The following is a 27224-nucleotide window of genomic DNA, read 5'->3' as shown; positions in this document are numbered from 1 at the left end:
CCAATTTGGAACCAGTCTGTTGTTCCATGTCCAGTTCTAACTGTTGCTTCTTGACCTGCATACAGATTTCTCAGGAGGCAGGTAAGCTAATCTGGTATTCCCATCTCTTGAAGAATTTTCCAGTTTGTTGTGATCCACACAGTCAAAGGTTTTACTGTAGTCAATAAAGCAGAAGTAGATGTTTTTCTGGAACTCTCCTGCTTTTTCAATGATCCAATGGATGTTGGCAATTTGATCTCTGGTTCCTCTGCCTTTTCTAAATCCAGCTTGAATATGTGGAAGTTCTCAGTTCATGTACTGCTGAAGCCTTGCTTGGAGAATTTTGAGCATTACTCTGCTAGCGTGTGAGATGAGTGCAATTGTGCAGCAGTTTGAATATTCTTTGGTATTACCTTTCTTAGGGATTGGAATGAAAACTGATCTTTTCCAGTCCTGTGGCCACTGCTGAGTTTTTCAAATTTGCTGGCACATTGAGTGCAGCACTTTCACAGCATCACCATCATCCAGGATTTGAAATAGCTCAAGTGGGATTCCATCACCTCCACTAGCTCTGTTTGTAGTGATGCTTCTAAGGCCCACTTTGCATTCCAGGATGTCTGGCTCTAGGTGAATGATCACACCATCGTGGTTATCTGGGTCATGAAGATCTTTTTCGTATAGCTCTGTGTATTCTTGCCACCTCTTCTTAATATCTTCTGCTTCTGTTAGGTCCATCCCATTTCTGTCCTTTATTGTGCTCATCTTTGCATGAAATGTTCCCTTGGTGTCTCTAATTTCTTGAAGAGATCTCTAGTCTTTCCCTTTCTACTGTTTTCCTCTATTTCTTTGCATTAATCACTGAGGAAGGCTTTTTTATCTCTCCTTGCTATTCTTCGGAACTCTGCATTCAGATAGGTGTACCTTTCCTTTTCTCCTTTGCCTTTAGCTTAACTACACACAAAGTCCTTCAAGCACAGTTCCTCATTATGTAGTGAAGGAAAACTACAAAGCATACCAGAGGACAGGATCTAGCCTGGAGATCCCTTAGGGTGACAACAAGGAAGACATCTCCAAAGAAGGACGGCTGAAGGCACTGACCAGGAGAGGGAGGGGGAAGGTGGCTGAGACAGAAGAGCCCACAGCTCCTCCGAGAACCACAGGCCATGCCAGCCTGGGCTGAGGACAGAGCAAAGCAGAGTACACAAAGGCGCCGGCAGGCATCAGACCTAACAGAAAGGTGCAGCTGCAGAGGGCGCTAAGCAGAGGCGAGGCAGGGCTGAACCTACCTTTTTCTTCAAAATGTTTCCCACGTCTCCTTACACAAGCAGACCGGTACAAAGATACGCCCATTTTTCTAAGACTACTTTGACTTTTTCACACATAAAGCTCAACTATTCAGTCTTAAAATCAACCTAAACAGCTATTCTGTCTACACTAGGCCAACAAACAAGACCAGTTCACCTGCAAGGAGTCAGCAGAGAAAAAAATAATTGTTCGCCTGAGAGGCACGCTGCCTACAGGAGTTGTGAAATTCTTAAAAATGGCAAGTTAACATCTAAGAAATAAAACACTATGCAACGTCAAAGATGCACTTAGAGATAAACAAAAAGTCTGTCTTGTGAAAAATATAACTATCTTTTAATTAAGAACGATGTAAACTGGGAGAAAACTTTTATTGGATCTAAAAACTTTTAGAAAAAAGCTATTTCTAATTTTATACCTCTCTTCACTAAGGAGAACATAATTGGTAACTGTGGTTGAATACGTAGGCTAATGTGAAATTTGCTGGAAATGTGAGGCCTGAAGTCCAGTGTATTCCAAAGATAAACACCACTCACAGTTTCAGAAAGGAAACCGATCTCACAGTATGTAATTACATGCAACATGTACAAAATATAGGGAATGTAAAAAATAAAGTATCAGAACTATGTTATTACACTTTGTGTCTCAGTCGTGGGGACTACGAGTCCCGAAACTGAATGTAGATTTTAATTTACACGCATTTTTGGAGTCAAGAGTCCATAGTTTTATCAGATTGTCAGATGGAGTCTCTTACCCAAAAGGGTGAAGATGCACTGACCTAGACAATATTTGCCCAACATTTAGCAGGGTTCTTCTTTCAAAATGTCTCATTCTGACATACATTAGACACTCAAAGGATAAAGGTATCAGATGCATAACAAATTCAAATCAGTATTTGAGCTACAAGGTTGCTTCCACATTAGGTAAGAACAATGCCTTTCCGACCACACAAGCTGGCTTTGCACAAAGCTGACTTTTAAATCACATACATGTCAAGAAGTTAACCAAATAAGGCCGCGGTGTTCAATCTTTTGTGACGCTCTGTTGTTTTCTGTTTAGAAGGACACTATTCTCCATACTCCTTGCAAAAGTGGTCAATTAAAATAAATGAACATTTAATTGAATAGCACAGTTAATTTAGGAATAATTAGAGAAAGCCTTAAACGGTTCATAATCAAGGCTACAATTAAAAACAATAAAGGCAAAGCCTTTGGAGGGTAAAATTAAGCAAATATGGAACACCATGGTTTGGTGAATGAGATAAAAGGAGAATGTTCCACATAATACAGTAACAGAAATGTGAAAGCAGAAGAAAAAAATATTACAAGAATAAAGTTATTTATAAGACTGACACACAAGGGTAGAAACCATGGAAGAACAAGGGATTTAATAAGTGATTTTCCAGTGAGAACTTTGTGTTTATCTTTCTTGGGGTTCAATGAACTGTTTGAATCTATAGGCTTACTGTGTCTGTTCATTTTAAGCCGTATTTCTTAAAATCTTTTCTCTGGTTTTCCTCTTCCAAGAACCGCACTCGCAGACACGCTGAGTGCTGGGCAGGACCTCGCCTGTCCCCGCTGCTCTGCGCGCGTTTTCTGGCCCGCGTGCTCCCTGTACCGCTCTGTGCACGCTTGCGGTTGCTATGCTCACAAGGCCAGGTTTTTTTTTTTTCTCAGTGCCTGTGTGTAATGTGACCAGTCGCTCAGCCGTGTCCTACTCTTTGCGACCCCATGGACTATAGCCTGCCAGGCTCCTCTGTCCATGGGATTTTCCAGGCAAGAATACTGGAGTGCATTGTCATTTCCTTCTCCAGGGGATCTTCCCAACCCAGGGACTGAACTCGCATCTCTGGCATCCTTTGCACCGGCAGGCTGTTTCTTTACAGCCACATTTTTCTTGTGTCTACTCTGTTGATAATCCCACCCAATATATTTGTCATTTCAGACACTGTATTTTTCATCTTCAGACAGTCCATTTGAGTTTTTTTTTTTAATGTCTTCTATTTTTTCTTCAATGGTCATGTTCTCATTTAAATACCTGAACATAATTCAATAATAAAAAGACAAACCAATTAAAAATGGAGAAAGGATCTGAATACACAGTTCTCCAAAGAAGACATACAAAGGGCCCTGAAAAGATGCTTACCAACACTAGGAAAATGCAAATCCAAACCCTGAGACAGGACTTTCCATCCGTAAGGATGACCGTCCTCAAAAAGTCAGACAATAATAAGCATGGGCAAGGGTGGGAAGAAATCAGAACTCTCATACACAGCTGGCGGGAATGTCAAATGGTACAGCCAAGTTGAAAAATCTATGATCCAGCAATTAGACTAAGTATATATGCAAGAAAAATGAACACATATGTCCAGACAAACACCTCTATACATCTTTGAACACTTACAACATCACTACTTGTAATAGTCAAAAGGTGGAAACAAGCCGATGTCTATCAAGTAACAAGTGGATAAGCAGAGCACAGTACTGATACATGCATTTAGTGGGCCGCTATTCAGCCAAAGAAAAGAATGAAGGACTGATACATCGTACAAAAGGACTGAAACTTGCTAACATTAGGTTATATGAAAGAAGTCAGTCCTAACAGACCACATATCACATGATTCGATTTGTATAACACGCTCAGAACAGAGACAAAAGTAGATTAATGGTCACTTAGGACTGGGAGGGATGAGGCTGGCAGCCAGCAGCAGCGAACGGGCACAGGGGACCTTCCTGAGGTGATCACGGTGTTCTAAAACTGACCTGGTGATGGCTACACATATCTTTGAGCACACTAAAACAATTGATTTGGATACTTTAAATGGGTGAATTGTTTGATACATGAATTGTATCTCAATAAGGGAAAAATGGGCTTCCCTGGTAGCTCAGCTGGTAAAGAATCTGCCTGCAATGTGGGAGACCTGGGTTCAATCCCTGGGTTGGGAAGATCCCCCGGAGAAGGGAAAGGCTATCCACTCCAGTATTCTGGCCTGGAGAATCCCATGGACTGTAGAGTCCATGGGGTCGCAAAGGGTCGAACACAACTGAGAGACTTTCACTTTCAAGGGGAGAAACACCAATAACCTCAGATATGCAGGTGACACCACACTAGTGGCAGAGAGAGACTAAAGAGCCTCTTGATGAAGGTGAGAGAGCAGAGTGAAAAAGCTGGCTTAAAACTCAACATACAAAAAACGAAGATCATGGCATCCAGCTCCATCACTTCACTGGCAAAAAAGAGGGAAACAATGGAAACAGTGACAGACTTTACTTCCTTGGGCTCCAAAATCACTGCAGATGGTGACTGCAGCCATGAAATTAAAAGACGCTTGCTCCTTGGAAGAAAATCTATGACAATCCTAGACATCATACTAAAAAGCAGAAACATCAATTTGCCGACAAAGGTCCACAGGGTCAAAGCTATGCTTTTTCCAGTAGTCACGTACAATTGTGAGAGATGGACCATAAAGAAGGCAGAGCACCTAAGAAGGGATGCTTTCGAACTGTGGTGCTAGAGAAGACTCTTGACAGTCCCCTGGACTACCAGGAGATCAAACCAGTCAATCCTAAAGGAAATCAGTCCTGAACATTCATTGGAAGGACTGAGGCTGAAGCTGAAGCTCCACTACTTTGACCACCTGATGTGAAGAGCCGACTCACTGGAAAAGACCCTGATGTTGGGCAAGATTTGACGGCAGGAGGTGAAGGGGGCAAGAGAGGATGAGATGGCTGGATGGCACCACCGATTCGATGGACATGAGTTTGAGCAAACTCAGGGAGATGGTGAAGCACAGCAAAGTCTGATGTGCTGCAGTCTATGGGCGTTGCAAAGAGTCAGATACGACTGAGCGACTGAACCACAAAGGTTATTTTACTTTCTTTTCCAAAGGGACACCTCAATATGAACCAGGGATAAGCAGGATTTGAACAGAACGCAAGCTTACTTTTACTAAAACAAGGGAATGGGGATCTTATGATAGGTTCTAGGTCAGCTGTCACCCAAAGAGCAATTCCAAGAGGAGAGCTCTTACCAGGCATGTAAGATGCAGAACACAGTGATGCAGAAAGGACTTGACATCTTGCATAAGGAGTCTAAAAGAAAGGACACGCCTTTGTCTTTTATTCACAAGTTCTCAGGAAACAAGAACACAAAGAGAGTACAAAGGAAGAGGCGCCGAGAATCAGTAAAATTATTAAAGTCTTGCCAGTGGTAATTCATTGAATTAACTCTTATGTATTCCATCAACAGATACTTATTCAGTATCTACTAGGTGTATGGCTATTAGAAAAAGATTTACAGTGATGTAAAAACACAGAAACCAGTACTATAAGCTCCTTCATAGCTTTCCCCACAAAATATCACAGAAAATGGTACTTATTGCATTTTTCCAGAAAAATGGGTCTGAAATTATTTTCCCTTAATTACATGTGTTGGTCTTCCTAGCTTTAAAGAAATGGAAGGAAACTTAAAAGAAAATATTTAACTATGTGAACATTTAAAAATATAAAATATAATAACACTCATTTTAAAAGTTAAACTGGAGAAAAACACTGTCCTTAATTTATAAAAGATTCATTAAAACTGGAAAGAAAAATCCTGATACCAATAGGAAAATAATAATTGAAAAATACAAAAAAAGAGATAATTCACAAAATAAACTTAAATACCAATAAAACATGAAAGTAGTTCCACCTATTATTAGTCACCAGACACTCTAAACAAGATAGCTCTTTCTGGGCTATTAAATTAGCAAAGGCTTTAAAAAATCCTCAAAACTAGAACGCTCATAAGGTAAGCACTATTTGTGGCCTGTACGTTTTTATAATCTTTCCAGAAGAAAATGTTTAACGATAGATATTACAACTTTTAAATGTGTTCAAACTCCTTTCTAATTCTGCATTCAGAAAATGATTTCACAAAAGCCCCCAGAAGAGCCAACAGAGCTGTGTTACCAGGGGGTTCATTGTAGTGCTATCTGGAACAGAAAGAAACTGGTAATAACTTAGATGGTTTATGGCAGAACCATAAAATGGAATGAGAGAGCCAGTTTTAAATGACGGTTTAATACTGTTACTAAGATGGCAAATGCTCACAGTATGTTCGGACAATGTATCACACCCACCTCTGTCGAGAGGGACCCCCTATCACCCCTGTATAATTTACTTGGGAATTATTCATTTTTGTGAGATCTCTTATTGCTACAGCAAACCATTATTTAAATCATTCATCACATTCTTTCACATTCATGACTAAAAATACAGTATATAAAACAAAGGACCACAGACTCTGAAGTATAACAAAGCTGAATGAGCCCTGAGTCCAGGTATTCTGAACTAACATTGGTACGTCTCTTAAAGACTCACTTTCTCCATCTGAAAAATATGCACCCAGTTTGCAGGCTCATTACAGAAAACACGTGATACTATTTGAATGATGGCACACGGGTGACAGATGCAAATTTATTACCATTTCCACAGCAGATCACAAATTATAAAGTTTCCATTTACCTTATCTCTTCTCAACTAGATTATAAATTCCCTGAAGACAGGGGATGTTTTATGTTACACTCCTACATAATACAAGTATTACCGGCCTAGGGGAGTAAGAGAATATTCAGAAGGTAAGTGCTGTCTGAAACACTGCAGGAGAAAAGAAAGGAAAAGGGCAGCTGATGCTCAGAAACCAGTCCACTCGCAGGCGAGAGGCTCCCAGAAACCAATCCACTCACAGGCGAGAGGCTCCCAGAAACCAATCCACTCACAGGCAAGAAGCTGAGAAAGACGTCGTGTTCGGGAATGGGAAAATGTTCATTGTGAGTGGAGACTAAATTCTAAGATGCAAGTTCTCCCGGGGTCTATTCGGCCTGGTAGTAGTTGTTTAGTCACTAAGTCGTCTCTGACTCTGCGACCCCATGGACTATAGCCCACCAGGCTCCTCTGACCATGGGATTCTCCAGGCAAGAATACTGGAGTGGGTTGCCATTTCCTTCTCCAGGGGATCTTCCTGACCCAAGGATTGAACTCCAGTCTCCTCCATTAGCAGACAGGTTCTTTACCACTGACCCACCAGGGAAGCCTGTACCTTAGGTTGAAAGGAGTCTCAAATTTAGCTACCCCTGAGTGGCAACTTCACTTTCTGCCATAAAGGGTGGTGTCATCTGCATATCTGAGGTTCCTGATACTTCTCCCCGCAATCTTAATTCCAGTTTGTTTTCTTCCAGCCCAGCGTTTCTCATGATGTACTCTGCATATAAGTTAAATAAGCAGGGGGACAATATACAGCCTTGACGTACTCCTTTTCCTATTTGGAACCAGTCTGTTGTTCCATGTACAGTTCTAACTGTTGCTTCCTGACCTGCATACAAATTTCTCAAGAGGCAGATCAGGTGGCCTGGTATTCCCATCTCTTTCAGAATTTTCCACAGTTTATTGGGATCCACACAGTCAAAGGCTTTGGTGTAGTCAATAAAGCAGAAATAGATGTTATTCTGGAACTCTTTTGCTTTTTCCATGATCCAGCGGATGTTGGCAATTTGATCTCTGGTTCCTCTGCCTTTTCTAAAACCAGCTTGAATATCAGGAAGTTCATGGTTCATATATTGCTGAAGCCTGGCTTGCAGAATTTTGAGCATTACTTTACTAGCGTGTGAGATGAGTGCAATTGTGCGGTAGTTTGAGCATTCTTTGGCATTGCCTTTCTTTGGGATTGGAATGAAAACTGACCTTTTCCAGTCCTGTGGCCACTGCTGAGTTTTCCAAATTTGCTGGCATATTGAGTGCAGCACTTTCACAGCATCATCTTTCAGGATTTGGAATAGCTCAACTGGAATTCTATCACCTCCACTAGCTTTGTTCGTAGTGATGCTTTCTAAGGCCCACTTGACTTCACATTCCAGGATGTCTGGCTCTAGGTCAGTGATCACACCATCGTGATTATCTGGGTCGTGAAGCTCTTTTTTGTACAGTTCTATTTTTTCTTGCCATCTCTTCTTAATATCTTCTGCTTCTGTTAGGTCCATACCATTTCCGTCCTTTATCGAACCCATATTTGCATGAAATGTTCCTTTGGTATCTCTGATTTTCTTGAAGAGATCTCTAGTCTTTCCCATTCTGTTGTTTTCCTCTATTTCTTTGCATTGATTGCTGAAGAAGGCTCTCTTATCTCTTCTTGCTAGTCTTTGGAACTCTGCATTCAGATGTTTATATCTTTCCTTTTCTCCTTTGCTTTTTGCTTCTCTTCTTTTCGCAGCTATTTGTAAGGCCTCCCCAGACAGCCATTTTGCTTTTTTGCATTTCTTTTCCACGGGGATCGTCTTGATCCCTGTCTCATGTACAATGTCACGAACCTCATTCCACAGTTCATCAGGCACTCTATCTATCAGATCTAGGCCCTTAAATCTATTTCTCACTTCCACTGTATAATCATAAGGGATTTGATTTAGGTCATACCTGAATGGTCTAGTGGTTTTCCCTACTTTCTTCAATTTCAGTCTGAATTTGGCAATAAGGAGTTCATGGTCTGAGCCACAGTCAGCTCCAGGTCTTGTTTTTGCTGACTGTATAGAGCTTCTCCATCTTTGGCTGCAAAGAATATAATCAATCTGATTTCGGTGTTGACCATCTGGTGATGTCCATGTATAGAGTCTGCTCTTGTGTTGTTGGAAGAGGGTGTTTGTTATGACTAGTGCATTTTCTTGGCAAACTCTATTAGTCTTTGCCCTGCTTCATTCCATATTCCAAGGCCAAATTTGCCTGTTACTCCAGGTGTTTCCTGACTTCCTACTTTTGCATTCCAGTCTGGGAGAAATATCAATAACCTCAGATATGCAGATGACACCACCCTTATGGCAGAAAGTGAAGAAGAACTCAAAAGCCTCTTGATGAAAGTGAAAGTGGAGAGTGAAAAAGTTGGCTTAAAACTCAACATTCAGAAAATGATCATGGCATCTGGTCCCATCACTTCATGGGAAATAGATGGGGAAACAGTGGAAACAGTGTCAGACTTTATTTTTTTGGGCTCCAAAATCACTGCAGATGGTGACTGCAGCCATCAAATTAAAAGACGCTTACTCCTTGGAAGGAAAGTTATGACCAACCTACATAGCATATTCAAAAGCAGAGACATTACTTTGCCAACAAAGGTCCGTCTTGTCAAGGCTATGGTTTTTCCTGTGGTCATGCATGGATGTGAGAGTTGGACTGTGAAGAAGGCTGAGTGCCGAAGAATTGATGCTTTTGAACTGTGATGTTGAAGAAGACTCTTGAAAGTCCCTTGGACTGCAAGGAGATCCAACCAGTCCATTCTGAAGGAGATCAGCCCTGGGATTTCTTTGGAAGGAATGTTGCTAAAGCTGAAACTCCAGTACTTTGGCCACCTCATGCAAAGAGTTGACTCATTGGAAAAGACTCTGATGCTGGGAGGGATTGGGGGCAGGAGAAGGGGACGACAGAGGATGAGATGGCTGGATGGCATCACTGACTTGATGGACGTTGAGTCTGAGTGAACTCCAGGAGTTGATGATGGACAGGGAGGCCTGGCGTGCTGCAATTCATGGGTCGCAAACAGTCGGACACAACTGAGCAACTGATCTGATCTGAGTGGCAACTTTGTGCAGGGATATATTGACAAGTCTTCTCACAAAGTGACTTGCATTGAAATTCAGGGCCTCCGTCATTCTAGCCAAATCTGAGTCTGGGGAGTTCACCACCTCAGAAAGCTTCCTGCATCAGGGCTTGGGGTAGAGGAGATGGGAGTTGTTAATTACTGGGCACAGAGTCTCCTTTCGCAAGATGAAGAGTTCTAGAGACTTGCCACACAGCAGCCTGAATGAATATACTTAAACACTACTGAGCTGAACACTTAAAAATGATTACAATGGTGAAAAAAAAAAAAGCAAAATGAAAAACAACCCTCCCCAAAACCCTGAGTGAATAAAATACACTGTGACACATTTACACAATGAAACACTTTAAAGCAACAAAAATACAGTAGCTCAGAATCCACCTGCGATGCAGGAGACCCCGGTTCCATTCCTGTGTCGGGAAGATCCCCTGGAGAAGGGATAGGCTACCCAATCCAGTATTCTTGGGCTTCCCTGATGGCTCAGACAGTAAAGAATCTGTCTGCAACGTGGGAGACCTGGGTTCAATCCCTGGGTTGGAAAGATCCCCTGGGGAAGGAAATGGCAACCCACTCAGGTATTCTTGCCTGGAGAATCCCACAGACAGAGGAGTTGGCAGGTTACAGTCAGACACGATGTCACAAAGTCAGACACGACTGAGCGACTGAGCACAGCACATCACTCAGAAAACAGATGAATCTCATGAACATCACGTCTCATGAAAGATGTAAAATGTCGCTAGGTGTCAGGGCGACGAGGAGAGGAGGGGCAGTGGCCGGGCAGAAGGGATCTGTAGGGCACTGCTCTCTGTCACAAAGCTCATCTCTGCAAGAGCACATTCGCTTCTAGATGCCAAATCCTGCTTCATGTGTCATATGTATCAAACGTCCGCCTTACACAATATAAAAGCAAATGTTGCCCAAAAATCTAAAACTAAAAAAAAAAAACCTGAAGGAATCTACCAGGTCACACCTAATTGGTCACTAGCCTCCCTTTCTCTTTTATCTTTGTATTATCAAACTCTGCCAACAGCCTATATAGTTGCCTCTATTTTATATATAATTCAATATGTAAAATTCTGTACTTAGAGAGGAACAGATTATACCTAACATAAATATATGCATACTCTTTAATAAGGCGATTCCATTTCCAGGATTTTATTCTAATAAAATATCTTGGGTATACACAAAGACTGAGCCAAAAAGAGCACTCATAATATTGCTGCTTATAACAGCAAAAGAAATGGAAACACCTCAAATAGCCGGACAAAAGACTGGTTAGATTAACTGAGATCAGAAGCACTTCCGGGAACAGAACCCTGACGGAACCCTCAAGGGGAGGCAGGAGGCAGCAACAGGGGTTGCCCCTGGCAGACCAAGACCACGCCAAGCGCCCTGTAGGAAGGATCGCCTCGTCCTTCTCTTACGTTTCCACCCACAGAGGGGCTTCTTTCCCTGAGCTGCTTCCTCGAGAGCACAGGGCATCAGCTCCAGGCCAGGGTGCCTGTCTCCAGCAAAGAAGGGCCACCTCTGGGCCTGAGGAGAAGGACTCTCCCATGTACTTTCAGGGACAGGCTCCCGACGGCCTGTTTAAACCACTCTGAGATCATACCAGTGGGTTGAATCAGGACTGACAGAACTGTTGTGAAAGTAATTCAAAAGCAATTAAATTACAGCATACTGATAATGAGGAATAGTGCTTGCCATTAAATATGTTTATAACATGGGAAAGTGTTCATGATATGCTAGCTACTAATGGGGCTCAGATGGTAAAGAATCTACCTGCAATCCAGGAGACCTGGGTTCGATCCCTGGGTTGGGAAGATCCCCTGGAAAAGGGAAGGGCAACCCATTCCAGTATTCTTGCCTGGAGAATCCCATGGACAGAGGAGCCTGGTAGGCCACATACAGTCCGCAGGGTCGCAGAGAGTCATACACGCCTAAGCAACTAAGCACACCAAGCTAAACTGTACGGAGGAAGGACTTACACATATAAACTTACATAGGTAAATCTCTCTCACACACACACACAGATAAGAGATAAAGCCCAGGAAAGAAATATGCCAAAATGTTAGCGGTGACTATTTCTAGACAGTAGGATTATGACTATTTTCTTCTTTATACTTCTCAGACTTTTCTACAATTGACATGCATTGCTTTTATAATCAGAGATTTCTAACTGATTAAGAAAAGTAATCTCATTCACTTTTCTAAGGCAATAATAGCTACATCAATTTGGAAAGCAATACTTTTAAACATAATGCACAACATTTTAAAAAATGAAAACGGTACTAACCTAAGTCGTAAAGACATGTCAAGTTAAACCAAAAACCTAAAAAGAAGTTCTAGAGAAAAAAGACTGAGCTATACCTAATGACCTCAAGGAGTCATTCAACCTATAGTATTACACTTCTGATTTTAGTAGCGTGATTTATGATCCTTGGGTCAGAATTCCAAGTACCTTTAGGAGTACTACGCAAAATTTTTATAGCTGAAGCAAAAGAGGGAATCTGGAAAAGCCGGGTCCCCAAATCCTCATTTATGACTTCCACAGACACAGAAAAACAAATGTTTCCTGGATAAAGATTATTGCAACTGTTTTAAAATATACGTAGCCTCAAAGCACACTTGATGGCCTTTTATGAAAACTAATTACGATGGACTTCCCCCCTTATCACTTTAAAAGAAAAAAATTAAAAGAAGAAAAAAAATGTAATAATGATAGCTAAAAATTACTGGGTACTTTTTGTAAAAGGTGATTGGCTCTTCTAGTTTAGTAACAACCTAGGAAGTAGGTGCTATTATTATTTGCTTTTCAAATACAGAAACTGAATCGCAAAGAGGTTAAATAATTCCCCAGTATTTAACAGGCTGGTCATCAGAAGGTAAGGCTCAAAGCCTGTCTGTCTAGACTAATATACACTCACTCTAGTACCAATGCCCATGTGCTCTCCCCACTACAGCCACTGCCTCCTCCACCCGACAAGAGGGCCAACTGACCACCACGACACTACGCCAGGAGCTGGGACCCGAGATGAGCCAAACAACCACGCCTCTGCCCTTCTGCAGTCTGATGTCTACTAAGGCCAACAGACAACAAAAAAAACATTCACACAAATGGATAATCACAAATGCTGAGACACTAGAACATGGCAGAAAACCATGGGGACCAGGAAGACTTTTAACAGAAGGACCTAATCTAATCAATGCCTCAAGAGGTCAAGAATCCTGTCTGCAATGCAGGAGACACAGGAGACCTGGGTTCGATCCCTGGGTTGGGAAGATCCCCTGGAGAAAGAAATGGCAACCCACTCCAGTGTTCTTGCCTGGAAAATCTCAAAGAGACAGAGGAGCCTGGCGGGCCACACTTTAAAGGGTCACAAAGAGTCGGACAGGCCTGGGCAGGCACGCAGACATGGGTGGAAGGGTACAAGGTCAAGGAAAGGCTGACCCTGTGGTGAGCAATGCCTCAGAGAAGACCAGGGACAGGAGGAAGAGGTGACCGGGTAGAAATAACACCCCAGGTCACCGTTTTCTTAAAAATACACTTCACTGCAGTGAAAGCTGCTGTACCCTAACACACACACACACACACACAGAGCAGGAGACAATGAGTTTCTTTTTTACCTTTTCTTGAGGACAAGTCCACTGGGAAAAATAAATAAATAAATAAATATATGTTAGTGTTTCAGAGAAAAATGAACAAATTATCTAAAATATTCATATATTCCAATCCCAATATTACTCCAAAACTTACACTAAATTTTAAACTCATCTTTACAAGTCTTATGTTTAAGGATAAGCAACCAAGAGAACGACCTTGGGAGACAAAGATTAAGATGCATTCTTATTCTTGCCTGTGGGAAACAACACTGTTTTCAAGGAAGAAAATAGCCAGATCCTAACATGCCTGGCTTCTTCAAAATGCCTTTAGATCACTCAGTGGCAAACACTGCTGCTCTCCTGACTCAGTCTCAAGGGACAAGGCATAATAGCAGCTTCCCTTAATTTCGGTGGAGCCATGCTTTTCAAAGTGAGGGTCACAACCGACTTGTGGATGATAACATCAATTTAATGAGTCATGATGAACAATCTTTTTACAGAAGAGAACAAAAACGAGAATTACTAGAGTATATTGTATAAGGTCAAGCACTGTTCCATAAGTTTTTATTTCAGTTACACAGCACCCACACGCTGTTGTAAAATACACTTCCTCCCACAGGTCACAACTGCAGCCAGAATCACCACCCCAGGACAGAAATTACCATCTTACAGCCGCCTTGGCCTAAAGACCAAGTACTGGAAAGAAGAGTGAGATGTCTAAAAAGGTCTGAGCACTGGCTCCTCTTTATTCTGGGAGCCTGAAAGACTGAAGTAAAGCTTCACGGGGGAAAAAGTTGTGTACAATGAGTTTGGGGGAAAAAGTTGTGTACAATGAGTTTGGGGGGAAAAGTTGTGTACAATGAGTTTGGGGGGATTTCAGGGTAGGGTTTGTTCCTTTTCTTTTTTTTTGCTTTTTTTCCCCCTAAAAATCCTTCATCGCTGTTCCATCCTATAAAGTCCAGTTAATCCAGAAAACACAGTATTTCACTGTGTTTGGTGTGCAGGTCTGAGGTGAACAGCACCTTGAGCTTTGGACCTTAAAGGGAGCACAGTCTGACAGAAGCAAAGGGGAGCAAGAGCAGGGAGACCTCGGGGAAGCCGCAGCCTCTCCGGGCTGGCCTTCTCACCTCTAAATAAAGGGCACCGCCCAGATGATCCCCAAGCTCCCTTTGGGCTCTAACCTCCTGAAAGTCTACAAGCAATGCAAAGCAGGACTAAATGCACACCAAGAGTCCCTCCATCTGTAAGACTTGCAACAAAACAGTAAGAGCTCGATTCCGTATTGGAGTAAGAACTAAATACTTAAACATTCAAAAGACTAACTATAACCACTTAGTGAGGAAACCAAGTTACACCTACATTTTTATGTTCCCACATAAAGACTTCAGAATGTTTAATGGTACAATAAAAATAACGCATGTATTCAATCTTCTTCCAAAATATTTCTGAAAGACTAAAAAGGTTGACGATTTGTTAATTTTACATCTCTAAACTAGCTGTCCTCTAATAAGCCCTGTTCAGAACATTCTACAGTTCAGCAGTATCCTCAAATAGCCTGCTCATGTACAAAAAGGAAAAAAAAAAAAAAAGTTCCACTGAAAACAAAGCTTAGTATCCACTTTTTTCCACAGAAGGCTTATTTCTTTTGAAATTACGCTGAAATGAACTCCACTTATAAAATGCTTTTAAAAGAATGCCTAATATATTCTTAATAGCTTTCCCTGCTACCTTATAAACATTTGGCATCCACATGATCCATGAGACTAGTAAGTCTATCAATGTCTGCAAAATACAACAAATGATCTTAGAGGTCAAAAACAAATTTGCATACTGCCTATGCCATGAGTACTTAAAGAAAATCAACTGGATACAGTCCTCTCAGATAATTCATATATTCAAAATTCTTAAAAAGAAAATTTAAATTAACTTAAAATTTGGCCACAGCACTCCCTTTGTATAGCATATAGAATCTCATCAATTTCAATTTTAGGAACAATGCAAAGTAGAGAGACTTAAACTTATAAATGTACAATAAGTTAGGTTCTCTTTTTATTGTGAAATAAAAGCATGCAACATTCCTTATGAAAAATTTTAGGAAAAAAGTACCATGTATCCCTTTGACCTATTTTCTAAACACATATACACTTTTTGTTTTAATAGGATCACACTAAGTATAAAGGTTTTAATTCAAATTTATATTAACAGTTTAAACAAAAATAAAGGGATTTATTAATTCACGTTGAATTCTCAAGAGAAAATGGGAATGAATGTAGCAGAAGAGGACAGCGGCCGACGACTTCTCTTGGTTACTCTGAAACCAGACTACTTCTCTCTGAGACAGTGACTAGAGTTCCAGGGAGCTACCTCCAGGCTCATGACTGCGCAGGAGTCGTTTCAGTTACTATAAAGAGCTTTTCCGTCCTCCAGCTCCCATCTGAAAGATCCTAGTAAAGAGCTCCAGGGGCCTAGCTCTCATCAAGTGCCATCCCTACAGCCAGGCAGTGGAGGACAAGGGCAGCTCCGTCTCTGCCACGGGGTCACGAGAGGGGCGGCCACGCGGGGTGGCAAGACAGGGTGGACAGGCCGAGCTGGTGGGGAAACGCGTGTGACCTGAGCAGACACCTCACGGGTTGGCTGCCACACCCGGCTCGTGCTGCTGTGTGCCCTGCCCTCTACTGAGCACAGCATAAACCAGAAGTGCCCAGGGAATCTTTTTAACAACGGTAACAGGTCCCACTGGTGTGAAGACTTACAGGAATTAGATCACGAGCATTTCCCCATGTCACTGAATACACCTTAAAAACGTGGTTTTTTAGTAATAGCTGCACAGAATTTTTTTATGTGGGTCTAAGGTTTTTACACTTAATTATATGACTTAAATCCAGAAAAACCACATGCCATCATGATCTTTTTTAAACACAACACTCACAAGAGACAAAAAGCATTTTAGGAAAGCACCAACAATCTTTGCCACACCTTTTCCAGAAACTAGCCACAGGGCTCTTTGGGGCGGGGGAGCGGGGCTCCGGGTAAGAGGAGTGGATTATGGGGAGGGTGGAGAAGGTAGGTGATCCTCTGAGGCTTACCATTAGCAAAAATCTACCACTGTTTTTAAAAACCCTTGTCTTTAAGGGACAAGGATACAATATACTTCAAAGTAAAGTAGGAAAAGCAAGATTTGTCATAATCTAATTAAAGGAAGACTAAAAGTTAAAACCTCAGATATGCAGATGACACCACCCTTATGTCAGAAAGTGAAGAGGAACTAAAAAGCCTCTTGATGAAGGTGAAAGTGGAGAGTGAAAAAGTTGGCTTAAAACTCAACATTCAGAAAACGAAGATCATGGCATCCGGTCCCATCACTTCATGGGAAATAGATGAGGAAACAGTGGAAACAGTGTCAGACTTTATTTTTGGGGGCTCCAAAATCACTGCAGATGGTGACTGCAGCCATCAAATTAAAAGACGCTTACTCCTTGGAAGGAAAGTTATGACCAACCTACATAGCATATTCAAAAGCAGAGACATTACTTTGCCAACAAAGGTCCGTCTTGTCAAGGCTATGGTTTTTCCAATGGTCATGTATAGAGTTGGACTGTGAAGAAGGCTGAGTGCCGAAGAATTGATGTTTCTGAACTGTGGTGTTGGAGAAGACTCTTGAAAGTCCCTTGGACTGCAAGGAGATCCAACCAGTCCATTCTGAAGGAGATTAGCCCTGGGATTTCTTTGGAAGGAATGATGCTAAAAGCTGAAACTCCAGTACTTTGGCCACCTCATGCGAAGAGTTGACTCATTGGAAAAGAGTCTGATGCTGGGAGGGATTGGGGGCAGGAGGAGAAGGGGACGACAGAGGATGAGATGGTTGGATGGCATCACTGACTTGATGGACGTGAGTCTGAGTGAACTCTGGGAGCTGGTGATGGACAGGGAGGCCTGGCGTGCTGCGATTCATGGGGTCGCAAATAGTCGGACACGACTGAGCGACTGAACTGAACTGAAAAGTTAAAAACAAACACACTATAACTTAACCAACTGAGGGAAGTTAGTGATCAATGAGTCCCCTGGACTGCAATGAGATCAAACCAGTCAGTTCTAAAGGAAATCAACCCTGAATATTCATTGGAAGGACTGATGCTGATGCTGAAGCTCCAGTACTTTGGCCACCTGATTGGAAGAGCCGACTCACTGGAAAAGACCCTGATGCTGGGAAAGACTAAAGGCAGGAGGAGAAGGGGACGACAGAGGATGAGATGGTCGGATAACATCACTGACTCAATGGACATGAGTTTAGCAAACTCCAGGAGACAGTGGAGCACAGAGGAGCCCAGCATGCTGCAGTCCATAGGGTCACAGAGTCGGACACAACTTAGTGACTGAATAACAAGTGATCAATGGGGGAAAAAAGCAGCATGTGTGAAGTCTAGGGTAATGAAAGCCTAAGAGTAAGACTCTGTCACATGCCTCTCATCCTGGGAGCAGGGGGTATGCCCAACAGGGGTGCAAGCCAACTTGGTGTGGTAACATCAGTCGCTAAGATCATTCCACTAATTTCCCTTGCTGACATCATGCTGACCAATCTCTTAATTATACTTTGGCAAGAGGGTACACTGAGCCACCAGGCACAGATGAAGCCAGGTGGGAGCTGAAGCTCCATGCCTGGACCTTGCTTACCTTATCCTGCCCAGGGAACGCCAGCTTTTAAAGACCCACCGCAGTCCCTGGCCAAACTCCCTTTCTAACATCTCCTCCACTCCTTAAAGAAATCATTTCCAATGGCCTACCCGCTGGTGGCATCAAAGTGTCTTTAAAAAGAATACAAACCACCTGGTCAAACGAGAAGGCTGAAACAACAGACTGCTATGAGTGAAAAACGATCATCTCTGAGGAATGAGGAATTATGACGTAATAGGAAGTTATTAAGGCAAACGCATGCAGTAAGCAATCAAGCCTTTCTATTCCCGTATTTCAGCAGGGCTCAGAACCAGATCTACAAGACACCCAGAGAACACAGACGGAGGAAGCAGAAGAGGCTTCTGAGGACATGACAATCAAAGGGAACCACAGAGTCCTTCCCGAGAGACAGAGGTCCCCATTTCAGAACATGAAGGGGGAGCTTCTGCATCGCTGGAGTCCTTTGTTAACTGCTTCTCTGCCTAAAGCCACCCCAGTCAGTGGTTAGCGCCCCCTGTAAGGGTCTCATGCCACGCCCATCACTGATGTGGCCAGGAGAGCCTGCTGCTAAACAAGGTGGGTTCCACTGGCGAGAACACATAGGGAGGGACATCCCATGTCAGGGCTGAGACAAGCAGGCTCCAAGGGCGCACTGAGGTGGAGAGACAGGGTCAAATCACCTAGGAGTGATGGGACAGCCAAGTACTTCTTTTTTAGCAACGAGACCTATTTTCTTCAAATAAACTTATGAGAACTATATTACAGTAAATAATAAAGTCACTGGTTTCAAAAAGTTATTTCAAGTAACCTACACTTTACACAGTCAATAAACAAGAATAATGGGGCTATTTTTAACGTAAATATTTTTATGAAAGCTTACAGAATACAGCAGCAGTCTCCAATCAGCTTTTAGTAGCTAAGATCGGTGCTTTTTAAAGTGCTGATTCAAGAAATCACAAAAGTAAACCGTTCCAGATCAGTTTTAATAGCTCTCCTGATAATTTCGGGATCCTCCTACAACTGACCCAGAAGCTTAAAAAAGAAATTGTTAAGAAATGCTTATTTACTCCTAAGTTTAATCACTAACAATAACAACTGCTCTATCCTTATCATGAATTATTTATCAAAAACAAGGACAAGAGGTATCCACGAATGACAACAGGCAGTAACACTGTAAGCGCACGATCACCTCTCAACCTGCCTGTGTTCCCCGGTCATTGCATAACTCTCACGTCAGCAGGCGCTGAGCAGATGTGCTGGGCTGGCACCTGCCACCCTGCAGCCCTGGCCAACGTGTGCAGGCCTGCTTTCCACCAAAGACCTGTGCATTAGATCAGCCTTCCTGATCAATGACACACCGCCATGAAGGACGTGAACAAAGATGGCAGACGGTGAGCTTCACTCTGGTCTGTCCCCAGACCAGTTAACCTAGTAGCACAAGGCACGATACTGGTCCCCAGTGTGGCCAAGTGTGGCATCCTACATTATTTGAAAATGCACACCAAGCTTCTCTGAAATGGCTAAAAACACAAACAGCAGAGATTCAAACAAACAACTGCAGAAGCCCTGAAACATCATCTACTAATGATCTACAGTAAACTGGTCAGAGGTCAGCTCTGCACACTGAAGAGGTGGTGGTAACAATGAGAATGTACAGAAGAGAAAATAACAGCTCTGTCAAGTAATGCTTTACAGATTTGCTATTGTAAAATTAACTGCAATGTTGCTAAGAAAAATATTTCTAAGATCTGCTTGTTCCGTACACTGCTGCTCACTTGAAGTTGGATGAAGCCCATTATCCTGACCTATTTCTACTATAACAAAGACAGAGACCTGGCTGAAAACTCAAGGTTTCTTTTCATCATTAGAGAAAGTCATTTTTAACAGCACATTTTCAATTCTCTCTGTTCCTTTTACTTTTACTTAAGAATGCTCACATCCATTTTTTCCCAGAGTACAGCTGCACAGACTTACAACTTCTGATTTGCTCATTTGTATCATGAAATCACATCTCCTTTTTATGGGGATCAGACACAGGGAAAGTGCAGCCAGACCTGAGCTCAGCACTAGCTGTGAAAGCCTGGACAAAACAATTAACACTGTGCCTCAGTTTCCTCATCTTGAAAAGAGACAGTAATAGGACATACCTCATAAGGCTGTTGGTCAAGATTAAATGATTAACATAAGCAAAAGAAACAGCATGTTTTAAGGGATAAGGGCTCGCTACTATTATTTTTAAAGAGAACCTTACAGGGGTCAAAATACTCAAGAATGACTCTACTAATAAATGCACAAACTTTCTGACAAAAGCTCTAAAAATGTTAGATACATTCCAAAGGACCCAAACAAATTCTCATTGCACCACGTATCATGACTTAGAGAAGCTGTTCCCTAAAAGTTCACCAGAGTATCTCAGGAGTTTGGAATGAAGGAAAATGAAGGAGGACTTTCTTCACAGCTTATAAAAAAAAAAACACATCTGTTTGGGCCGACTGGGTCATAACAAGCACGAATGTGGTTCCTGTATTCGGTTCAAACTACAGCTACGGACTTTTAAAACTTCTTTAAGGAGGAAAAAGGACACTTAACTCCTTTATTCCTGCAACTATACAGCAAGACAGTTAAGATGCAGGAGCAGATGTGGAAGTTATTTTCCTTACAGGGACAGGGGGCAGCAGTCTCCAAGTTTATACGGGGCGATGCAGAGGACAGGGGGTAAGAGGGCATTTGAATGGACAAACAGAGGCACGCAAGAGGAGCGGAGTGCTCCTGGGTTATGGTGCGTTTCCGTCTCCCAGTCACTAAAACGGCATAATCATTGCGGAACACAGTCTCCAGGGGAACCGAACGCCACATGCACGCTTTGGGTACCAAAGTTCCATCTTGGAACTTTCCCGCGGGGGTGGTGGCGGGGGAGCCAAGTTGGGCACAAATCGGTCCTTTACTTGATATGCACGTGCGAGCAACCGCCTGCACCGGGCTCCTACCGACGGCCGGGGAAGGGGGGGGGGGGGGGTGCCCTCGGAAAAAGAAAGCAACCTGTTTGCAGAGCTTAAATGCAGTTTCTCAGCAGGCACCCTCGGGGATGGCGGGGCGGTGGACAAAAACGGACGGCAAGAGGAGAACGGACACAACCAGCGTGTATCTGCTTCGCAAGCGTCCACCCTGCCTCGGAGAAGGGCGCAGGGGAGGCAGCGTTTTCGCTGGAGACGAGGGTCGCGGCTGCAGCACGGGGCAGGGGGTGGGGGGTCTCCCAGCGCGCCCCCCGCGAGCATGGGAAGCCGCAGCGAGGCCGGCGGGATGGGCGCTCCCGCGGACCCCGCGGCGCCCCGGCCGCGCGACTCGGCCGCCCTGCCCGCCCGCCCCGGGTACCGCCCCGGGCTGCGCCCCGGCGGCCCCCTGGATGCTCCCGCAGCACCTGGCGGGAAGCGGAGGGCCCCCCAAAACACCCCGACACCCCACGCCCCCCTCGGGCCAGGGCGCGCCCGGCTCTGGGCGCCGGGCCCGCCGCGCTCACCTCGCCGCCCGGCAGCGCTCGGGCTCAGGCTCTGGCGGCGGAGGCGGCGGCGGCTCCTCCATGGCGGCTGAGGTGACGGCGCAGGCGAGCGGCGGCACCGGCGCGGCGGCGGCGGCGGCTTCTCTCATCCGTGCGCAGGGCCCCGCATGGCCGCGGCGGGCAGCGAGCGGCAGGCGGGCGCGGGGGGCCCGGGGCGCCCCGGGGGTGCGGGAGGGGCTCGGCTCCGCCCCCGCCGCGCTAGCCCGCCGCGGGAGCCGCTCGCGCCGCGGCCATCTTGGAGACGGCGGCCGGCCAGCGCCGGGCTACGGCGGTCGGCGAGGGACACGCTTCCGCGGGCGGCGGATGGCGAGGGACAAGTTTCCCCGGGCTACGGGCGCGGCGGCGGCGGCGAGAGCAGCCCTGCGCGGGAGGGCGGGAAGGCGGGAGCCCGGGGCAGGGCTGCGGGCGCGGGCCGGCCGGTCGGGGTCGCGGCGCCGCCGTCTGGCTTCGCGCAGCTGATCAGTGTGCTGCGGGCGGTGCGCGCCGGTGCGCCCAGGTGGTCGGTCAGCGTTGGGCGTGCACCCCGCGCAGGGCGGCGCGGCCTCGGCGAGGCGGCGGTTCCAGACGTTCCAGTGCTTTGTAAACTTCAGCAGGGCGATCGTAGCCAAACAGGCCGTCGTCCAGAGACAGGGATGGATGGATGCAACGCTGGTCATTCATGCGCGGGCGCCGGAGCTTTGGGGGTCCTGGGGGTCCTGGGAGGGGTCTAGGGGAGCGCTATGCTTTGAAAGCGCCGTCTTCAGCACAAGTAAGACTCTGGAAACGCAGAACCTTCAAGTCGCCCCGCTCTCTACAGGGCGGGAAAGAATGCTTATCTAACCTCCTGACCTCAGCATCACAAGAAGGGAGTATGGATCTTGCAGACACTGGCGTTGCAGTGCTCCTACACCGAGGAGATGTTCCAAAGATTATTTCAGAGTCAAAGAAACAACTGTTGAAATTCCACCGCATCTTTTGCTCACAGAGCATGTCAGGGTTCACGGTTTTAAGTTGCAAGGCTTAACAAAATAAATGTCCCTAAAGGTGAAGTTCAGACTTAACTCAAAAAAAGCATCATTGAAAATTAAGTACATGTCTATTCATTCAAATGCGCTGGTGTTCAGAAGCTCATTCGGTGGAGCTTGACTATGTAAGATACACTTATTGACTAAATGTTGGTAAGAAGAGTGGCCAAGATGAAAAATTTTAGATACAATTAAAGGCCAGTTAGCTGTATCACATTCAAAAGTTCATTATATTATATATACATATTTGTGAATTTCGCATGTATATGTGAAATTAGCTAATGTGCACTCAGTACTTTACAGAAATTTCTCTGTAGTTTAACAACTGTTTCAGTCTATATCCTCTGTTTTGTTGTTGTTCAGTCACTCAGTTGTGTCTGACTCTGTGACCCCATGGACTGCAGCACGTCAGGCTCCTCTGTCCTTCACCATCTCCCAGAGTTTGCTCAAACCCATGTCCATTGAGTCGGTGATGCCATCCAACCATCTCATCCTCTGTCGTCCCCTTCTCCTCCTGCCCTCAGTCTTTCTCAACATCAGGGTCTTTTCCAGTGAGTTGGCTCTTTGCATCAGGTGGCCAAATTATTGGAGCTTCAGCTTCAGCCTCAGGCCTTACAGTGAATATTCAGGGTTGATTCCCTTTAGGACTGACTGGTTTGATCTCGCAGTCCAAGGGATTCTCAAGAGTCTTCTCTAAACCACAGTTCAAAAGCATCAGTTCAGCACTCAGCCTTCTTTATGGTCCAACTCTCACATTCATGAGAGCTGGACCATAGCTTTGGAAAAACCATAGTTTTGACTATACGGACTTTTGTGGGCAAAGTGATGTCTCTGCTTTTTAATTTAATTTTAAAATTATTAATGTTCTCTATTAAGATAGTCTATTATTCTATGACCTGATAGTGCTGAATTTCCAAATTGAAATTCATTGTATTTATTCAACACCATTCATTCAACAAGTACTTATTAAATCCATGTGTGCCAGGAACTAAGCTAGATGCTGGCAGTATAGGGGTAAGCAAAACAAAGTCTTTTCCTGGTAGAGTTCACTTCCTAGTTGAGTAAGGGGATGCGAACAAGAGACAGAAAAATAAATAAATAAAAAAACAAGTGAATACTTAACATATCAGTGATTACTGGCATGGAGAGAAGTAAACTGGGAGGAGCTTGAAGGGGACAATGTTGCTTTACACAGATGGGTCTGAATAAAATGACTTAGTCATACCATTATTTCAAAAGAAAACTGATACATTCTTACTGAATTTCAGATTTTCTTTTGAAATAGTGATATGACCAAATCACTGCACTTTATTCTCACTAATGAACCTTTCAAGTATTTTAATATTTTGAGGGGCTTCCCTGTTGGTCCAGTGGTTAAGACTCTGTGCTCCCAATGCAGGGGATTCAGGTTCGATCCTGGTCAGAGAAATAGAGCCCACGTGCTGCAACTAAAGATCCTGCATGCTGCAGACTACAACTGTTTATTTGGTGCAGCCAAATAATAAATACTTCTAAAGGTATTTTAATATTTTGCATCAGTCATGGTTCACAATAATTCCTGAAGACAGTCAGCCTGAGGCCTGTCCTCGGGTCTCCCAGCTTGTAAATCTATAATATTCGATATACAGCCCAGCACTTGAGAGATGTGTGCTTTATTGTTTTAATTTCCACTTGAGGGTACTCTTTTAGCAGACATCAAACAAATTTACACTTATCATGGAAGGTATGTAGAAACCCAAGTGAACTAATATACTATGTGTTCAATTTAAGTGCTGTGTATTTTTTCTTCAAGTTCATTTTGTATCCTGTATCAGCCCTTGAGATGGTTGGATGGCATCACCGACTCCATGGACATGAGTTTGAGTAAACTCCAGGAGTTGGTGATGGACAGGGAGGCCTGGCGTGCTGCAGTCCATGGGGTCGCAAAGAGTCAGACAGGACTGAACTGATCAGCCCTTGGTGTTACTCGTGTTCTCTTCCCATCCTGTGTCACTTCAGCTCTGCAGTTCAGGGTTCCAGATTTCAGGATCTGAGTGCGTCTCCTTCTTCCCCACCCCAGCCTCACCCCGACTCCTTGCCCGGGCTCTCTGACTTGATGATCTGCAGCAGCTTTCTCCTGGTCAGCATCTGAACCACCACCCACGCAGCCCCTGACTCCTGGGTCCGGTCCCATCACACACGACCCCCTCTGGAATCCATTCACTTCTCTCCAGCCTCACTATCTCAGACCATGGCGGCATCTCCCCTAGATAACCATGACAGCCCTCCCGGTGTCAGCATGCTCACTCCCCACCCCATCTGTTCTCACGCTGCAGCCCCCAAAACCTTTCTGAATCTCCATCGAAGCACATCACTCTTTGTCGTTCTTTAATCACTAAGTCACATCTGAGTCTTGGCAACCCCATGAACTATGGCCCACCAGGCTCCTCTGTCCATGGGATTTCCTAGGCAAGGATACAGGGGCAGGTTGCCATTTCCTTCTCTAGGGGATCTTCCTGACCAGGGGTAGAACCCGAGGCTCCTGCATTTGCAGGCAAGTTCTTTGCCATCTGAGCCACCAGGGAAGCCCTATCACTCTTATCAGATCCATTTTATCAACATTTCGTTGCTCTACCAATAAAGTCCTTGCCAGACTCTTTTGAGTTTGTCAAATGCTCGAGACGTGGTCCTGCTACTCAGATTGTGCAAACAGAGATCCCGTTCCATCACCCTTTCACCTGCCCGGCCCTTTCCAGTCGTCCCCTTCCAGCATTTCTTCTTAGGAGGCCACCTCTCCCCTGGTGACATGCTCTCCCTAGGGCAGGAATGAGACGAGGGCCTTCCTACAGGCTGAGAATCAGCATCCATCCAAATGGTGATTTTAAAATATTTGTTCCAAGGGGGTAAACTGACTTTATAAAAGCTAGTATTTTCACACTAATTCAAGGCCAGTGTGTAGAAGGAAGCTTGGAAAAGTATTGACCAGTTTTCTGTAATTCTAGTTTTCCTAATTTTCCTTTACAATCTTCCAAGCCAGAATCTTTCTTGGAAGACAAAAGTTTTACATATTATATAGTCAAACAGACCCTCTCCTTTTCTCTATTGATTTCTCTTTTTTTTTCTTTGCCACTGGAGCCTGAGGGTACTATTTCAGCAGGAACCAAACAAATTTACATTTAGCTGATTAGGTTACGGCTTCACTTGTGTGAGCCTTACTTAATTTGTACTATGTGTTCAATTAAAGTGCATGATTTTCTGTCCATACCCAGACCCTCACAGCCCTCCTTTCCTGCTGGGGTGTCCACTCCTTCAGGACAGACCCCTTCTGTCATCCACCACTGACCCCTGACCCCCACTGGAACAGTCCTGGAGGGAGGGCAGTGAGGCAATGTTTCCCCAAACATTGGAGAAACTCAGGAAATATTGTTGCCTTTGGGAAGTAGGGTTTCTTTAACATTAATGAACTGTGATCATCGTTAGATTTTTGTTTCTAAATTGTTTAGCACATAGCTGATCTCATGCCTTTAACCATGTTCTTAAAAACAATGACAATAAAATCTTCAGAGAATTGTGTCTCACTCTGTCCTCAAGACTAAATTCACAGAACCCTTATTAAGTTTCTTTACTTTAAAGTGAGCTGCAAAAGCCCAGGTTAAAGCTCTACCAAAGGTCCAGTTTAGGTTAAGCTACAAAACACTGTGAACTTTGCTCACCGCGACTTTCAGGCCCTGCTCTGACACATGCTGCCACTACGACGAACTCTGAACCAACATCAGTTCAGTTCAGTTGCTCAGTCTTGTCCAGCTCTTTGCGACCCCATGGACTGCAGCACACCAGGCTTCCCTGTCCATCACCAACTCCCAGAGCTTGCCCAAACTCATGTCCATCAAGTCAGTGATGCCATCCAACCATCTCATCCTCTGTCATCCCCATCAACATAGGGATAGGTATCTATCTGTCTGTGTATCTAGTATGTATCAGTGTTAAGGGCATCATTATAATGCCTTAGCATCTTATCCGGAGAAGACAGTGGCACCTCACTCCAGTACTCTTGCCTGGAGAATCCCATGGATGGAGGAGCCTGGTGGGCTATAGTCCATGGGGTCACTAAGAGTTGGACACGACTCAGCGACTTCCCTTTCACTTTCATGCATTGGAAAAGGAAATGGCAACCTACTCCAGTGTTCTTGCCTGGAGAATCCCAGGGACGGGGGAGCCTGGTGGGCTGCCGTCTACAGGGTCACACAGAGTCGGACACGACTGAAGTGACTTAGCAGCAGCAGCATCTTATCAAGGCTAACGTATTAGCAGAAAGTAAATTTTATGGTTTTGTGGCAAGATAATAAAAAATAATGTTTATGCCAAGCTATACTATAAATGTACAGATGTGAAAGTTAGACCATAAAGAAGGCTGAACGCCAAAGAACTGTTGCTTTTGAACTATGGTGCTGAGAGTCCCTTGGACTGCAAGGAGATCAAACCAGTCAATCCTAAAGGAAATCAACCCTGAA

The 27224-nt window shown here is 44.3% G+C and overlaps 1 protein-coding gene across 6 annotated transcripts in view; it reads right to left on the bottom strand.

The window, feature by feature from the left end:
• The window catches only part of MAP3K4 (mitogen-activated protein kinase kinase kinase 4), a 105095-nt gene extending 83110 nt beyond the window's left edge, over positions 1 to 21985 (bottom strand). For 4 of the 6 annotated variants that reach the window (XR_015133417.1, XR_015133418.1, XM_086318603.1 and 1 more), the window contains exon 1: positions 21692 to 21981. Coding sequence is in view for 4 of the 6 variants with exons in the window: in XM_086318603.1 (XP_086174729.1) it covers positions 21692 to 21819 (128 nt within the window). In the remaining 2 variants the exon portion in view is untranslated. Of the gene's footprint in view, positions 1 to 21691 lie in introns of all 6 variants that reach the window. The other 2 variants (XM_086318604.1, XM_086318606.1) reach the window with 2 other exon arrangements.
• Between the last annotated feature and the right edge of the window lie 5239 nt (positions 21986 to 27224).

Source organism: Bos grunniens, chromosome 9 (assembly GCF_055505025.1).
Source record: "Bos grunniens cultivar Pamir isolate PY7600 chromosome 9, Bosgru_T2T1.0, whole genome shotgun sequence".
Taxonomy (NCBI): Eukaryota; Metazoa; Chordata; class Mammalia; order Artiodactyla; family Bovidae; genus Bos; species Bos grunniens.
This window is presented reverse-complemented; position numbering and strand designations above follow the sequence as displayed.